General features: G+C 44.0%; 1 protein-coding gene across 1 annotated transcript in view; it reads right to left on the bottom strand.

The window, feature by feature from the left end:
• Positions 1-1,241: 1,241 nt before the first annotated feature.
• Positions 1,242-18,852, bottom strand: part of LOC308485977 (cytosolic beta-glucosidase-like) — a gene marked incomplete at its 5' end in the record, with an annotated part of 68,525 nt that continues 50,914 nt past the window's right edge. Inside the window, one exon of the mRNA XM_081022205.1 lies at positions 1,242-1,677. Within this exon, the coding sequence (XP_080878331.1) occupies positions 1,472-1,677 (206 nt within the window). The 3' untranslated portion in view covers positions 1,242-1,471. The remainder of the gene's footprint in view (positions 1,678-18,852) is intronic.

The raw sequence follows: 18,852 nt of genomic DNA, 5'->3' as shown, positions 1-18,852 counted from the left end.
TAATTCTATCAATATTTAGTTGAATTTTAATCTGTAAGCTGCCTTTAGTCTCATCAGGGGAAAAGGTGACATATGAATAAATTATTATTATTATTATTATTATTAGGCTGGAGAACTGTACCGCAAAATTCAAAGCTGTGCGAATTTCAAAGGATGGTTGTTTCGGTTCATGTACTGTTTCAGAAAATATTAATTAAGTAGGTTTGCCTTTAAATTTAAACTAAATCCAATTCCCCCCCCCCAACCCCTAGCTTGAGCAAAGATTTGTTTTTTAAAGAGTTCTCTTCATATAGCACCCGTTTAATTTACATGGACAAATTGCTTGCTTTTGCCTATTGAATTTCTGCCCAGTGCAAGAGGCCAGGAAGCTCTCTCCATTCAGGAAAATGCAGACCACTTAATAGGATGTTTCACTGGTAAAGCCTTAGGTAGCTTATCTTAGTACCAGAACCTAAAACTGACAAATACATACAGTAATTCTGTAGTTCTGAAAAAGTGTGCTCTTCAGGAATCTGGCTATGTAGACAGATACTGAACAGTCCACCAAATGTGCTTCCTCTGTGTCAGACAAACAGATGGCCAAGAAAATGAATAAGCATCAAACTATCCCATTCATTGTGATAGGAGAGAGGAAAGAGTAACTCATTTGTGTGTGTTTCTAATGCAGCTACTTTGGCTGCGACTTCCAGACATGTGCCCACTTGATAGCAACCCAACATTTGGTGCTGTATAATATATGACATATATATATGACAGAAGGCTGATCGCCGAAGAATTGATGCTTTTGAATTATGGTGCTGGAGGAGACTCTTGAGAGTCCCATGGACTGCAAGAAGATCAAACCTATCCATTCTGAAGGAAATCAGCCCTGAGTGCTCACTGGAAGGACAGATCCTGAAGCTGAGGCTCCAATACTTGGGCCACCTCATGAGAAGAGAAGACTCCCTGGAAAAGACCCTAATGTTGGGAACGATTGAGGGCACAAGGAGAAGGGGACGACAGAGGACGAGATGGTTGGACAGTGTTCTTGAAGCTACCAGCATGAGTTTGACCAAGCTGCAGGAGGCAGTGGAAGACAGGAGTGCCTGGCGTGCTCTGGTCCATGGGGTCATGAAGAGTCGGACACGACTAAACAACTAAACAACTAAACAACAACAACAACAACAATATATGACATCACTCTCTGAATCCCTTAAGTCAAAAGTATTTTAAACATTACAGAAAATATTAATACATTGTACTGTATTTATTTATTTTATTTGTATTTATTTTGTATTTATTTATTTTAAATTCAAATTTTAAAACTTTATAGGTTCACTTCCCCTTTCTGCATAGCTATTGCTCTGATTTCTGCTTCTGCTGTTTGAGAAATAGTTATTGAAAATCAAAATTCAGCTTGGTTTATTCTTGACAATTTCACGGCATGTGCCTCTCTTGTATGTGGCCAACATTTGGTATTGACAGACATTCGTCAACCATGTGATTTCATCAGTCCATTGTTGGCAATAACTTTGGCGTATTCAATGGCCGATTTGTAAGGAGCTCGAGGGAGAGCCGGATTTTCGAAGTCGACATGGAAGAGTCCAAAGCGAGGTCTGTATCCGGAAGTCCACTCAAAGTTGTCCAAAAGGGACCACACAAAGTAGCCTTTCAGTTGGACGCCATCAACATAGATTGCTAATATGGGGAAAAAAAGGGAAGAAACCATGTTTATAGATTTCATTCAAATCCACAGAACTCAATGGGCTGTGCATACACCCACAAATCCAGGTATTGACCAGACACCTCTGAAGCTTAGGGCTGGATCTATACAGCTATAAAAAAACCCTGCTATGATACGCTATGAAAAGAAACATTATAAAAGCTCACAATGGAAATTTGCATAACATATACCGTATTTTTTGCACCATAACACTCACTTTTTCCCTCCTAGAAAGTAAGGGGAAATGTCTGTGTGTGTTATGGAGGAAATGCCTACGGGTGGCATGCCTACGGATTTTCCTCCTCTAAAAACTACGTGCGTGTTATGGTCGGGTGCGTGTTATAGAGCGAAAAATATGGTATGTAGGCCTGAACCATTTGCTAGTTTCCAAAACTTTAAGTATCCTGTCAACAGTATGAGTCAGGCCCCCATATACTGCAGTTTTACGCACATAGAAACTATGCAAGTGTTATCTGGTAGAACATTATCCTGTTTCTTCATACCACTGGTTTGCAACTGTTTGTCCAAATTGACTGTGTATGATTATTTTTTAAAAAATAATAATAAATGACCTGATTTTCTATGTTCTTGGAAATATAATTGTGCATCTTGATAATTCCACACTAATAATAATAGTAGTAGTAGTAGTAATTTTTATTTATACCCCGCCCTCCCCAGCCAAGGCTGGGCTCAGGGCGGCTAACAAGCAATAATAAAAACAAGTTGAATGAATACAACTTAAAAACAAAATTAAAATACAACATTAAAATGTAGCCTCATCACAGGAGGAGAAAGGAAAAGAAAAAAGAAAGAGGGGGAGGGAATCAAATTGGCTCCAAGCCAAAGGCCAGGCAGAACAACTCTGTCTTACAGGCCCTGCGGAAAGAAATCAGATCCTGCAGGGCCCTGGTCTCATGAGGCAGAGCGTTCCACCAGGCCGGGGCCACTGTTGAAAAGGCCCTGGCTCTGGTTGAAGCTAATCTAACTTCCTTAGGGCCCGGGACCAATAGGGTGTTGCTATTTATGGACCTTGAGTCTCTCTGTGGGGCATAATGGGAGAGGCGGTCCCTTAGGTACAAGGGTCCTAGGCATCGTTTAAGAAAGCATCGTCGCAACATGTTAAGATGGAGCAAGTCAATGTGTGGGAATCACTGTGTGTCCTGATACTCCTACAAAGGAAAGCCCCCCCCCCCCAAAAATGTGATGGTTTTAAGCCTCCTCTGCTTTCGCAGCAAACTCAAAGGTGCAGAAATAGGCAGCAGAAATGTGTCTTTACTATTTGTCACCCATGCACATGCGAAATATTTAGGCAGAGAATTGCCTAGGTAGCGTCTAATATAGCATGTGAAGAACAGAGCCCTCTGACATTATTAGACAATAAGCCATTGAGGACGCTACTGTATAATCTGTCTGCATACCATAGACAAAACAGAAGAGGAAACCTGGCCACGTGACTTGTCAGCTTGATTTATGAGGTACCTAAATCTTGGGGGAAACAATCTTTTGTGTATTAAACCTCTGCTCAAAACAGTGCTGCGTACAAAGATAACTGAGGACGACAGGCGTGGTTCTTGGTTCACTGAAGCTGGAACAAATGTGATAACGGACGCTGTTCACACACATCTACTGGTTTCTTTGGGGGGGGGGCTTTAAACTATTATAAGAAGGAAGAGGTGCTAAGGAAGACACCTATAATGTAAAGGTGAGGCACAGAAAAATAATATCCACAGTGAACTTTTGATGTACTGCTTCCTTGATGATAGGACGTTTGCTAAACATGGTGACTCCATGCCGATACTTTGATTAGAAAACACGTCAGGAGCTCATTATTTCCAAGCCGTGGGCAAGATTTCCCAACATCCTCAGTTAAATTGCGCACTGCTGCCATGCTGCACCAACTATTCAACTCATTTTCTCCCATCCTTATTTTTTTTGGGGGGGGGGGTATAAGAGGAAGACTCTTAGCTAAGTTTTGCCCTGGAAGCAGACTATTCTAATTTAAAAATACAAAGGTCTCTTATCTCTGGAGAATGGGGGCTAGTTCAAATTTCCCTCGGCTTGTAGAGCACAAAGCCAGAATAGTGTTGTGCTGCCCAGGTGACCGTCAGGCAGAGGAGATACATTCACACAGATGGCTTGTGGTACAGTGGTACCTTGGGATAAGAACTTAATTCATTCTGGAGGTCCGTTCTTAACCTGAAACTGTTCTTAACCCGAAGCACCACTTTAGCTAATGGGGCCTCCTGCTGCCGCCGTGCCACCACTGTGAGATTTCTGTTCTCATCCTGAAGCAAAGTTCTTAACCCGAGGTACTATTTCTGGGTCCACACTCCTTTAGGGGATAGAAGACACACTCCTTCCTTCAATTTGGTGTGAACACCACAGACACCAAAGGGTGTTAAACTACTGTTAAATTGGATGCGCAGACAAGGTTTCTGAGGCTGGATTCCTAGGCTGAAGCTGCTCAAATAACCTTGTCACATTTCATTTCATTTTTTCTCTCCCTCATTGGCCCAAAATAATCTTCATGCATTTCCCAAACACATATGTTTCTTCCTCTCGGTATTTCATGCTTCGGGTTTTCTTTCTTTTTTTATGCCAAATGCTGAATTGTTGCAATAGCACTTCCATATCCACACAGCACCTCAAAGAATATATGCAGTATGTTGTTGTTGTTGATGATGTTGAAGGAGGAGGAGGAGGAGGAGGAGGAGGAGGAAAGAATTTCAAAGTGGCCTGATAACAAGTTTCTAGGATCATTCTCAAATCCAAGTTCATTTTTTGTGAGAAAATTAGTCATATAATGGTGAGGAAATGGTAAACCACATGCATACATGCCATAGTTAGTGTGTGTGTTTGTGTGTGACTAAGAGGGGGCAGGGCAAAGGTACTACGTAAAATTCAATCTGCACAACAAACTTGCACCTCTTTGATAAAGTTCACGAAAACTAAGAAGCTGAGTGCAGACAGGGAAAGGTCACAGGACCATTAGGTCCAGTCACGGACGACTCTGGGGTTGCGGTGCTCATCTCGCTTTACTGGCCGAGGGAGCCAGCGTACAGCTTCTGGGTCATGTGGCCAGCAGGACTAAGCTGCTTCTGGCGAACCAGAACAGCGCACGGAAACACCGTTTACCTTCCTACCAGAGCGATACCTATTTATCTACTTGCACTTTGACGTGCTTTCGAACTGCTAGGTTGGCAGGAGCAGGGATCGAGCAACAGGAGCTCACCCCATAGCGGGGATTCAAACCGCCGACCTTCTGATTGGCAAGTCCTAGGCTCTGTGGTTTAACCCACAGCGCCACCTGCATCCCTTCTACATGTGCAGTACAGAAGTCCTATTAGGTTCAATGCAAGTGTATACTGTACTGGATTCCAGCCTAAAACAGCTAAACTAAAAATATTTGAAAGGCCTGGGTGAATACAAAGTGATTTGCCTGGCAGCAAAAAAAAGGTAGCAGTGAAGGCATCACCTGAACTTCCTTGGGGAAAGTGTCCCACAAACAAGAAGCAACTGCTAAAAATGTCCTCCCTCTGCTCAGAGAAGATAATCAGCAGATGGCCTCAGAATATGAGCAGGTCAGGTTGGGAGCAGATGTTCATTCAGATACTTGCAGCAGTACCTTGAAATGAGCTCAGAAGTAGAAAGGAAGCCAGTGAAACTCTTTCAACACCAGTGTGATGGGTTCCCAACCACTAGTCCTATCTAAAATTCTGGCAGCTGCATTCTGTACTAACTGTGGTTTTCACACTGTCTTTGAGGACAGCTCAATATACAGTGATTAAACCATGTTCTCCTCATGTATGTATGAAAAGCAGATTGTATGGAAACTGCTGGTGCAAACCTAGCCCTAGATATATCATATATCTGAATTAGGAGGCAAGAACCCAAAAGCAACAACATGCGCTCCGGATAGGAGATAGTGTATCTACAAAGGAGAACTGTCGCATATGAAGCAAACCTTATTCCCAGTTCCTACGGTGCCCAAGTACTTTGGTGACAGCCACATTATTAATTAGCATAGATCTATTTACACCCAATATGCCATTAATCACTGTATCAGGAAGGTCGTCTAATTAATTAACCGCCATGGGTGGTCACAACAGCTGAAAGAACCATTTCAGGTATATGGCAGAGTACATCATTTGTCTTGTCTTCTACGGCACCCATCTCTTTCTTGCCGGGTCTCCTCTGCATACTTTTCTTTCCTTGATCTCTGTGTTAGCTTTGATACCACGGGACACTCACTCCCCACAAGGTCTTTTCATTCTTGGAATGTTATGACATCAATTTACTGGGGCTTCACATCACACTGACAGCTCGTTCAGTTCTTTTATTGAAATATCTTCTTCTCTCCCACTGACCAGTGGCATTTTCGAAGGTTTGCCATTAATCCCTTGCTTTCTGCTTATAATGCCACAAACCGTAGTCTCCAGGCTAGCCTCATTAGACCATATATTTTCCATTTCTGCATATGTTTTACTTCCCAGTTCTGGCACCCTTTACCGCTTGTCCCTCTTCTGGTGGACTGGAACCTTGATAGACAACTCCATCAGTGGGTCACCACCCTACAGCTGGGAGCAGGTGGGGGAGAGCAAAGACCTTGCCATTGGCCAGCAAAGACAAATTATATTTTATACTTCCTAAATTAGCTGATGGGGCAGGAGGCTGTTCTGAAGAAGAACAGGATATATAACCAGCAGTACTTGTTGTTATCAGAGGAGGAAGAACTTATAAATTTGGCTTGGCTATGGTTGCTAGAGGGACACGGGTGGCGCTGTGGGTTAAACTACAGAGCCAAGGACTTGCCGATCAGAAGGTCGGCGGTTCGAATCCCCGTGATGGGGTGAGCTCCCGTTGCTCGGTCCCTGCTCCTGCCAACCTAGCAGTTCGAAAGCACGTCAAAGTGCAAGTAGATAAATAGGTACCACTCTGATGGGAAGGTAAACGGCGTTTCTGTGTGCTGCTTTGGTTTGCCAGAAGCAGCTTAGTCATGCTGGCCACATGGCCCGCAAGCTGTATGCCGGCTCCCTCGGCCAGTAAAGCGAGATGAGCGTCGCAACCCCAGAGTCGGTCACGACTGGATCTAATGGTCAGGGATCCCTTTACCTTTTTATGGTTGCCAGACATGCCCACTAGCTTAGATAACTTTTTAATAATTAAATTAATGGAGGTTAGATCTACCAATGGCTATTGGCCAAAATAGAAAATGCTTTATTCATTTATATACCACCTTCCATGTACATCGTGTTTTACAAAAGAAGGAGAAGAGAGATTGCTGCTTCAAGAAGTTTACAGTCTAGAAGTCTACAGAGGAGACAACGGAAGAGAAATGGGGGCAGGACTAAACAGGAGAGGAATACGACTGCAATCATTGCAATTATGGTTCCTTCAACTTAGTTGCAGCAGGGTACGGCAAGTAGACTTCTTCAGGGCAAATGCACACTCCCAACCTACCGAAGTAGAATACCCTCAAAATAAAAAACACTGAAACAGCATCAAACAGTATCACAAAATTATCAAAAGCAAGAACAAGAGGAACACTGGCATAAGCATAAAGCAGCAGAACCCTTAAAAAATATTAATATTGGAGGCATACAAATTAATCTAAGCTGAAGGCTCATCTAAACAAAATGCCCTTCACCAATCTTCTTTCGGAAGACTGGGAGAGAGGAAGATAAATTAGCCTCTCAAGATGTTTCAGGGTTTGGACACCATCACTGAGAATGCCATGTTCCACATAACGATAACTGCACCTCAGAGATCCACAGACTTGGTGAAGATCCTCCTTAGCTGATCTTAAGGGACAGACAAGATAACTAAATGCAGCCTATGTTTTTAGAGGCAGCGTACGTCTGAATAGCAGTTGTTGGGGACAAATGAGAGGAAAGGACTGTGGCCTTCATTCCCTCTGCTGAGCTTTCTGGAGCTTCTCTCTGTTCACGGTTGGAAACAAAATGAGGGACTAAGTGGATCTTTAAAGGTAAAGGGATCCCTGACCATTAGGTCCAGTCGTGGCAGACTCTGGGGTTGCGGCGCTCATCTTGCTTTATTGGCCGAGGGAGCCAGCATACAGCTTCTGGGTCATGTGGCCAGCATGACTAAGCCGCTTCTGGCAAACCAGAGCAGTGCACGGAAACACCGTTTACCTTCCCACCGGAGCGGTACCTATTTATCTACTTGCACTCTGACGTGCTTTCGAACTGCTAGGTTGGCAGGAGCAGGGACTGAGCAACGGGAGCTCACCCTGTCGAGGGGATTCGAACCGCCGACCTTCTGATCGGTAAGTCCTAGGCTCTGTGGTTTAACCCACAGCGCCACCCGTGTCCTGCGCCACTTAAAATACTATTAAAACAAATTAACAACGTAGTACTCCGCAATATTCAACCTATGTCCCATATCTTTTACAATAAAACAATGCTCTGCTTATTTTCCTTCTCTTCCTATCATTGACAGACTTTTTCTTAATACAGTGGTACCTTGGTGCTGGAACGGCTTGGCTCTGGAACAAATCAGCTCCCAAACACCGCAAACCCTGAGGGAAGTATTCCAGTTTGTGAACGTTTCTCAGAAGCCTAACATCAGACACGGCTTCCACTTGAGTGCAGGAAGCTCCTGCAGCCAATCGGAAGCCGCCCCTTGGTTTTTGAACAGTTTCGGGAGTCGAACAGACTCCCAGAATGGATTAAGTTCGAGAACCAAGGTACCACTTTAATTAAAAACTCATACAAGCAAATGAAATCTTGTTTCCTTCTTTTCTTTTGCACTTCAGATGCTAGATTGAAAAGAACACTTTTACAGTAACAAGAAAACTCCATGGACAATGACAAACCTAGGCAGCATCTTAAAAAGCAGAGACATCACCTTGCCAACAAAGGTCCATATAGTTAAAGCTACGGTTTTCCCAGTAGTGATGTATGGAAGTGAGAGCTGGATCATAAAGAAGGCTGATCGCCGAAGAATTGATGCTTTTGAATTATGGTGCTGGAGGAGACTCCTGAGAGTCCCATGGACTGCAATAAGATCGAGCCTGAAGGAAATCAGCCCTGAGTGCTCACTGGAAGGACAGATCCTGAAGCTGAGACTCCAGTATTTTGGCCACCTCATGAGAAGAGAAGACTCCCTGGAAAAGACCCTGATGTTGGGAAAGATGGAGGGCACAAGGAGAAGGGGACGACAGAGGACGAGATGGTTGGACAGTGTTCTCGAAGCTACCAGAATGAGTTTGACCAAACTGTGGGAGGCAGTGGAAGACAGGAGTGCCTGGCGTGCTCTGGTCCATGGGGTCACGAAGAGTCGTACATGACTAAACGACTAAACAACAACAACAACACTAACAACATGGAGGATCAATGTGGAATCCTGGTGACCACTGGCCTAGTTTATACACTTGGAACTGCTCAGATGTTCCCTCGACGTGTGGCTGCTTCCGTTTTGTGATAATAGTGGGGGGCGGGAGGAATCCTAAAGCAATCACACAAATCACAACAGCCCCACATACAGGCCCCATGTGAAAACACTTGAGTCAGGCAATCTGCACCTCCCTGCGATTCCTACCATTTGTAAGCCATCCACAGGCAACAATACGAGTGTTGCTTGCAGACCATCTGAACTGGACCCATGACCATGTTGTTTGCCGCAGGGTTTGCTCTGCCATTTGGAGACTGCACCCTGGAACAAATTGTGAGCTGTCTGAAACTGCTGTAGGTTCAAAATGTCAAGACTGATTTACATTTTGAGGTTTTTCGGTGGCTGGTAATCTCAGCTACAGTCGAAGACAGACAGAAACTAAAACATACGAGTATCAATAAAGAGGATTAAGGGTAAATACTAGGGATTTCTTATGAGTGGCATTTTGCAAGCATTGTTCACAAACTGACACCTTTATAGTGCCCACTGTCGAGGAGGAAACAAACAGAAGATTTGTGAGCATGGAGACAGCAATTTCCAATGAAGAAGTCAGCATATTTAATAAGGAAACCGGGGAGGGGAAAAACATCAGTTGCAATTCAACACACATGTTTATTAGACTTCTCTTGCTTTCTTCTGCTCAGGGGTTTAACTAGCAATAAATTAAAGTGCTGCAGACATCCTTGCTTGCTGCTGCAGTTGTGGACATTATGGGTTCACGTGTTTCCATGGTTGATTGGCTTCTTTCAGTGGTGGAGAAGCAGGCATGTATTGCCTCCTCCACCACCCACATATCATTAACTGGGGACATGGAGACTTCACACGCGCTCAGTTCACATAATCTTTCTTCCCCGTGAGTGATGAGCTTGCATGTAGAAAGCTACCTAAAGTTTTTCCCCCCTAAGCAACCATGTGCTATCTCAAGTGCACAACTGTGGAAACAAAATGTAGACTAAACCAATTGTTTTGCAGAGGACAGTCATAGCTGTTTCCATTGAATTTTTTTGTGTTACAAAACAACCATCATCTTCACTTTCATTTTTTTTAAAAATGATATTTATTGAAAATTTTTAAAATTACAAAAGAGAACAAAGCAGAAAAAAGAAAGAAAAAACAAAGAAAAAACAAACCACATCAAACAATACAAATTCAAAAAACAAAAATACACCACAAACACTCAAAAACAAATCCATCATTCTCAAATCCTCAACTGTCATTACCTTCTTTCTTTGACCTCCTCCTCCTCCCTTTTTTTGTATCCTAGTTGTTAATTGTCGCAGCAAATCCTTTCCATATTTCATAATATTCTGTCATTACATTACCTTAATCTATTTTAATCTTATCTTACTATAAAGAACCTTAAAGCTTAAAACTTAAATCTTATTTTTACCAACTTCTCATAACCATAATATTCTTACATAATTCTTTAAACATTTTTGCTAAAGCCAAGTAATTTCATTCCAACATTTTTCTAACATTCATCAATTTTATAAAACAATCCTAGTAGTAAAAAAAAAGAAATAAAAACAATCCAGTCTTCATCCAGCGTCCCTTCCTCCTGGTCCCGGGTTTTGTCAGTCCTTATTATCCCATCGATCTAGCGCATTAACCTGGTAACCTTGTATCCGAGGCCCTTAAGTCTCTTCCATGTCCCTTCCGCAGCTCTTCTTCATATTTATAACTGTATTTTCCTTTGTCTCCTGCTCCTTTCACTCATGGGAACTCCAGCTTAACAATGTTTTTGACCCTTCTCGACAAATCAGCCCCTTTTCCATAGTCCACACTAAACTCCATGTGATATTTAAGAACATGTTTCAAAATCCCTCCAAAATTAAGAGCCCCCACAACCCCAAACATCTCACGGCCCATTGCCAGACTTGAAAGGTCCAAACATCCCTGCATAGGGGGGTCTATCCAACCCCCCATTTCCAAACCAAACCAAACTTTATCTTTCCAAATCTGGCTTTTTTCCAAATTCATTTGTCAAGTCCAAAAGCTCATGTTCCTGCTGAGCCACAGCTCCCTTCATCTCTGGCGCCCAAGATTCAGCAACATCCTCTTCCCTCATCTGTTCTGTCAGGGCACACTCCTGATTTAATTCCTGGGTGGGCTCCGTATAATTTCCCACTGCCTGTTCAAAATTTCTGATCGCATCAGTCATCAAGTCCGTCTTCTCATGTAGCTGTTCCAGTAGGGCACTTGTTTTACAGAAAGCACGCAACAGAGCTTCTGAATACATTGTCCTGCAAGGTCAGAAGTCTATTCCCACAATTGTAATCTGTAACAGCTGCAAGCTCCCCGGAGTTGGTTACAGTTTCACAGTCTCCCTCTAGGGGGAAAACTTCTATTTGTTCTTTCTTTTAAAGACAAGTCTAACAACAAAGTTTCCTTTTTCAGATATTTTGTCAATATTTGTTCCTTTAAGATGCGAAGGGGAACAATGGAATCAATGTTTCTCTTCTTATAGCTATCTGTCAAAAACGTTTGTCTCTGGTCAATGAGCTTCAAAAAACGTCAGTCCTGACACCCCGCTCCAGGATCAGGACGGTGGAAAGTTACTTTACTTTACACTCACTTCTGCAGGTTTAAACAGTCCGAAAAAATCCCCCCTCTTCTCCTGCTTCCGAAGGGGGGTTCAACAATTTTAAATGATGGAAGTTAATCTTTTACAAGCGATTTTCTGAGCTCTAGTTTGCCATGTCTTTGCTTTAATCTATCTACAAAGAAACGGAAGGCTGACTTCCTGTTTAGACCTTCCCGTTTCATTGCCAAATTGAGGTAAACTTTTAAGTCCAATTTTCCTTTCTGCTCGCAAGTCCTTATTTAAAGTCCAATTGTCAGAAATTTAAGTACTCACGGGTGATTATTTTAGAAGCCAAATTGTCCCAGGAAAAAGGCAGCGCTCTCCGGCAACGGCTGTGCGGCTTCGCTCCACAGAAGAAGCAGTTGACTCTCAGCACCGCGCCACTTCCCCCTCTTCGCTCCGGAGCCCGTTAGTGGGTTCTTTTGCGGGTTGGGGGGGCGCTAAAGGTGCCCGCCGAGTCCCATGGTCACAGGCTTCATTCGCCTGTGATTTTTGAAAGGGTCCCCGCTTCGCCGTAGCGGAAAAGACCCGTTTCGCGTGGAGCTAGTCCCTCCAGATCAGAGGGAGTCCGCCATTGCCGATGGCGCCACCCCGGAAGCCACCCATCATCTTCACTTTCAATTCATAAAGTCCTTTTCACACTTCCTTTACATTTAGTGAAAAACACTTTTGTCATCGACATCTTACAGTTGCGGGAGAGAGGACAGGATTGTTATTTTGTTCTGTTGCTAATAATAATAATAATAATAATAATAATAATAATATATTATTTATACCCCGCCCATCTGGCTGGGCTTCCCCAGCCACTCTGGGCAGCTTCCAACAAAATATTAAAATACAGTAATGCATCAAACATTAAAAGCCTAGTGTTAGTGTAGTGGTTTGTGTCAGCATCATGTGGGTACGTCCTTTGTTTATATGCTTACTTACTTACTTACTTACTTACTGATATTGTGAGAGATTGCGGGGTCCAGAGCTTGCTTGGGTGTGTTCATTTAATTGCAGTGTGGCTTGTTTGTACAGGTTGTTGCGTCAGGTTAGCCATATTGATCCTCCTTTGCTTGTCCCATTGCTAGTTTAAGTTTGTTGGTTAACTTTAAGAAACATCAGTCATAGAAAAGAGAGTCTGTCTAAACACCTGACTAAGGCTTCGCTAGGCCTTTGCACACTGAAGACATAAGCACGGCCTGTTTGTGTAAGGAATCTCTTGATATGGACTACAAAATTTGGAAGCTTTGTATATGTAATGCAAGGGAGGATGTGATGAGTTTGCCAACTAAAACTATAGGCTTCCCCCCACCCCTGTCGTTTGCCATAGCTATGATAATGACCCTATCCATACATTCTCCAAAATGTATGCTGCTCAAAGGACAGGCAGGACAACAGAATGATGCCTCCCCACACTATCTGCAGTTCTGCCTCACCTCTATTTAGAGGTGGAACGGTACGCAGCAATTCTTTGTGTCCTTCCCTCTCTTGTGACTCCAAGGAGCACAGATCATGCCTCTTTCAGTGTATGCATGTGGCAATCCATGCACCTTCCTGGAATGCAAATGTTGCATGGCTCATCAACATGAGCAAGTGAAGGGGCACACACTGCTCCTCCCCTACACGTTCAGTCTATTCACCTTGTGGAAGGTGTGAATACCACATGATCAAGGCTAACCACTCTTCCAGGATTCACGACATTCATAACTTTCAGATGTGGCTGAGACAGTCCTAGCCAACACAGTTAAAGCTACGTATCCACAATCAAGAGAATGGTGAGGTTGCTACATCAGAAATGTCTGGGAAATCAAGGCAGGGGCCGTCTGTTCTATGCCCCAAGGCACTCACAATGTTGAGAGTGTGGTGATGTCACTGCGCCATTGACAAAGCTAATGAGCTGGGCATAACACAGCTGGAGAAATTGAGTCTGGGTCCATCTTGATTGGGATCGAGTTCTGTCTCATCAATGCTGACTACTAGGGCTGGGTGATATATCAATAGTGTATCGTTCATATCATATCGGTTTCACTGTTTTTGACCTGGCAATATATCACGAATCATGATGTGTATTAGGGCTGAGTGATATATTCTCTCAAGGTAACTCTTCCAGGTTAGTGGAGTTTGTAACCTGAGGCGTCTATAACCTGAGGCATTTGTAACTCGAGGTACCACTGCATTGTGAATCATGATAGTGAGTGCGCTATGCAAAAACCACAATGTGGGGAAAACGGTGAAGTCAGCCAGTGCCTCTACATAACTGCAGCCAGTGCCTCTACATAACTGCATCCTTTTCAGACATTGTGATATATCGGTATATTGTGATGTATATATCACGAAGTTGAACACCAGGTATCACCTAGCCCTCCTATTCACCTCTACATACTTTCATCCTTATTTCAGACATTGTGATATATCGGTATATCACAATATTTAGCTGGTGATATATCATGATGTTCAAAAGCAGATACTGCCCAGCCCTGCTGACTACAAAGATCTCACTCCAGACCACATGGAGAAAACATATTCCCTGGTTAGTTTCCCCTCTGTGGATGCCACTGTGTGAGGCAGTTTGTCATGCATATATCTCACATGAAAATTTGTCATTTGTCTAATTCCATTCTAGAGCAAATAAAAAGAGCTGTCAAACTGAAGGCACCAAAGCCACTCTTGCTGTCTACCAACAACATCCAAGCCTATGCCTTTTAATTAAAAGAAATGCTCTCAGGCTTGGCATATTCTGCAAACTGCAGATCAATACTTATTCAGAAAACAAGACTCCTTGTATGCTGTGAATTGAAAATTATGAAATATGTCTTCTCTTTCAGAACTTTTGGGACTAAAGCGTTATTGTATACAGAATCTCTCTTGCTGCCAAGAGGGGAAAATAGTCAAACTGCGGAAGACTAAAAAGATTGAGAATACAGGTAAATGATATCTATTGATTTAAATACAGGCTTGTTAATCAAGAGAATGAAACACATTCTCCTGTAACGTTTTTCACTATAATGAAGCATAATAAGCTATAATAGCCAATTCACAACGGATTCCATAGGAAGGCAGGAAACTGCCTTACGCTGTGTCAGAACAGAGAGTGGTGGCAGATCAGTTGCAGGAGTTCCTGGAGGAAATGGAATATCTGTATCTGCCTGGCTTCAGGTGGGGTTTGAATCAGTCTCAGTCTCCCTGATGGAAGGCCTGTATTAAGAGTGGGCCGGGGGGGTGCACCTCCAGTTCTGCTTCTTGATCTGCTGGCAGCTTTTGGTGCCATGGGCCCAGCAGTCTTCTTGACCGGCTCTATGGGATGTGTACTGGAGGCACTGTTGGTCAGCAGCTTCATCCCTAACTACAGGAACATTTCCAGAGAACAGGAGTAGGGGGCTGTGTATTCGGCCCTATTCCCTTTTTCTATTTCTCTTTAACATCTGTGTCAGGAGAGGCAGACCATGGTCTGGAACACTGTCTGTATTTAGATGTGGAATGGATGAGGACTAACAAACTGAACCCTGGGAAGATGGAGGCACTGTAGGTGAGTGGCTCCAGTGTCTGGGAGACTGGCCGTCTGCCTGTCCTGGATGGCAGACCTTCCAATGTCCTTATTTTCCAGAGACATTCCCGGATTTACAAAAGCTGTCCTGGTTTCTGATTTGTTCCCGGAATGTCCCACTTTTCTTTAAAGATAAAGGTAAAGGGACCACTGACCATTTAGGTCCAGTTGTGACCGACTCTGGGGTTGCAGCGCTCATCTCGCTTTACTGGCCGAGGGAGCCGGCGTACAGCTTCCAGGTCATGTGGCCAGCATGACTAAGCCGCTTCTGGCGAACCAGAGCAGCGCACGGAAACACCGTTTACCTTCCCGCTGGAGCGGTACCTATTTATCTACTTGCACTTTGACGTGCTTTCGAACTGCTAGGTTGGCAGGAGCAGGGACCGAGCAACGGGAGCTCACCACATCGCGGGGATTCGAACCGCCGACCTTCTGATCGGCAAGTCCTAGGCTCGGTGGTTTAACCCACAGCGCCACCTGCGCCGCCTACTTTTCTTTAGGACGTCCCTATTTTCATTGGAGAAATGTTGGAGGGTACGGAGTTATGCGACCCCCAAACCAAGGAGATAAGCAACTATACAACCTTTAGAAGACATATGAAGGCAGCCTTGGTATAGGGAATTTTTTTAATGTTCAATGCAGGGCCGTCACAAGCATATCCGTTGCAGTGGTGCAAAGATCCTTCCGGCGCCCCCCCCCTTCCCAGAGTTAACCTTTTTTTTTAGGACTGGAGGAGGCGGGCAGCAGCTGGGGGGCGGCTTCTCCGGCGGGGAAGAGGCGGAGGATGGACGCTTCGTGCTGCGTTGGCCATGGCCACCAAGCAAGCGGGCTTGTGCCGAGTGAGCGAGGGCGCGTGCGCCGCTCCCGCCAAGCATCAGCTTGGTTTTTCTCCCTTTTAGCCTTCTGGCGCCCTGCGGAATTTGGTGTCTGCAAGCTAAAAGGGGGAAAACTGAGCTGACGCTCAGCAGGAGCAGAACAAGCACTATTGCTCACTAAGCGCACTCGTTCGGTGTTCCCCGGATTCTTGCCTGGCGCTCTCTAGAACATGGCGCCCCGCACCACTAGCCTCAATGGGTAAGATGGGCCTAGTTCAATGTCTTATAATATTTTTATATATAGAATCATAGAATAGAATCATAGAATCATAGAGTTGGAAGAGACCACAAGGGCCATCGAGTCCAACCCCCTGCCAAGCAGGAAACACCATCAGAGCACTCCTGACATATGGTTGTCAAGCCTCTGCTTAAAGACCTCCAAAGAAGGAGACTCCACCACACTCCTTGGCAGCAAATTCCACTGTCAAACAGCTCTTACTGTCAGGAAGTTCTTCCTAATGTTTAGGTGGAATCTTCTTTCTTGTAGTTTGGATCCCTTGCTCCGTGTCCGCTTTTCTGGAGCAGCAGAAAACAACCTTTCTCCCTCCTCTATGTGACATCCTTTTATATATTTGAACATGGCTATCATATCACCCCTTAACCTCCTCTTCTCCAGGCTAAACATGCCCAGCTCCCTTAGCCGTTCCTCATAAGGCATCGTTTCCAGGCCTTATGTTGGAAGCCACCCAGAGTGGCTGGGGCAACCCAGTCTGATGGGCAGGATAACAACAACAACAACTGAATAGGACCCTGAATAGGATGGGGTTACTTTTCATAAGGGACGCAGGTGGCACTGTGGGTTAAACCACAGAGCCTAGGACTTGCTGATCAGAAGGTCGGTGGTTCGAATCCCCGCGACGGGGTGAGCTCCCGTTGCTCGATCCCTGCTCCTGCCCACCTAGCAGTTCGAAAGCACATTGAAGTGCAAGTAGATAAATAGGTACCGCTCTGGCGGGAAGGTAAACAGGGTTTCCGTGCGCTGCTCTGGTTCGCCAGAAGCGGCTTAGTCATGCTGGCCACATGACCCAGAAGCTGTATGCTGGCTCCCTCAGCCAATAAAGCGAGATGAGCGCTGCAACCCCAGAGTCGGTCACAACTGGACCTAATGGTCAGGGGTCCTTTACCTTTACCTTACTCTTCATAAAAAGGCCCTGATTCTCCCCACTACAGACCTTGCAACTTTCTAATAGAAAGGGCTCTAATTAAGGTGGGGAGGCTCCTACCAGGACTGCAACACTGCAAGATTTGCGGCTCCCGGGCTGTGCATGGGATGTTAAAAGATCAACAAATGCTATCAATATTTCAGTGCCACTATCCTAAGACCTCTGAACTAAGCACAAAAGAAAGGTTTCTATAACCTCTAAATTTCTCATTACAGGCATTCCCAGTGCATATAGCTGAAGACAAACACATGAGAAACGTAAGTAGGATTATCTTATTTGCAAAGCTGGAAAGATGAAGGCATAAAACAGAATTCTCTGCCGTTTGTCCTGAAGAGTTTAGAGAAGTCTTTTTCCTTCCTGCTGAATTTTCAAATCAAGCTTGCTCTTCCAACTGATATACTAGTCACTGGGAATGACAAAGGAAAGTAGCGCTGTTGTGCTCAGGTCCTGCTGAAAGGCTTCCCATATGCATCTGGTTAGCCACTTATGAGTACAGGATTCCACACTAGATTGGCCTTAACGTTTGATTCCACACGTCTCTTTCCGCGTTCTTAAAAGTGCTGTCCTCCTCTCTTCAGAACATCAACGAGAAAACAATTTTTGGGAACAGATGTATATATTCATCGCATCGGATTTGAATTCCCAACTGAGGAAATATTTGGCTCATACAAAACATTTTCATCCTCGGTAATCTAACGAAGTACAATGGAACTACGAGACAGATTTGTTCTTTGAACTCAGCTAGCACTGATCTTCTGCCGTTGCAAAAAAAATCTGGCGATTAACCGAATTCTGCAAGACTAGCAGTCTCTGTTCACTACCTAGTGTGGTAAATGACTTCCACACCCCAGGAGGGACAGATAGGGCATTTGGGGCCTGGGACTAAGGTTATTAGTGATATAGCAGCAGCAGCAGCCGCCACATCACAGCACTGTCTTTCTGAAAAGCAATTAGATTTGCAGATGCTCCAAAAATGCAGTGGCAAAAACAAACAGCCAACAACTGTGTATTATTCTATTCCTATATCTCTGCTATCTCCTGATAAAGAATTTCTTTTGAATTAGATCAAAGCCAGACTTTGCTGCATGCACAATTGTGATGTCATGCTAGGTTGTTTTTGGGGTGTGTGTTTTTTCTTTAGGGGAGCGGCATTAATAAACAACAATACATTTATAAATGCAGGACACATTAATAAAACTGAAGTTCTGGAAAAGCTTTTTGTTTAAATAAAAGACATTTTTCATATCATGTTAATCTTCCTTTTGTATTACAAGCTAGCAACAGGTGCACATCCAGAGCTTATTTAAGATCAATAGATTAGAGATGAAAGAATTAAAGTAGACTTTTCTCTGACTAAGAGAGAATATGAAATGGATACAGCAAAACACTGCCACCTCCAGTTACAGAGAATGCACCGTCTAAAGCCCATACAACATAGATACACTGCACACTCCTGAAAGATGAAGAATACATATAAAGCACAGTGAACTCTAGAGGCAAGCAAGGTGTCCAAGGGTAATTGAATGGCAGTGAGGTCCCAGGGAACTTCTTTGATCACAGGTTGATTATTTTCTCTGCTTCAT

Source organism: Podarcis pityusensis (genome assembly GCF_964106645.2).
Source record: "Podarcis pityusensis genome assembly, chromosome: 9".
NCBI lineage: Eukaryota > Metazoa > Chordata > Lepidosauria > Squamata > Lacertidae > Podarcis > Podarcis pityusensis.
Note: the sequence above shows the minus strand (reverse complement) of the source record. Positions and strands in the feature narration are given on the sequence as shown.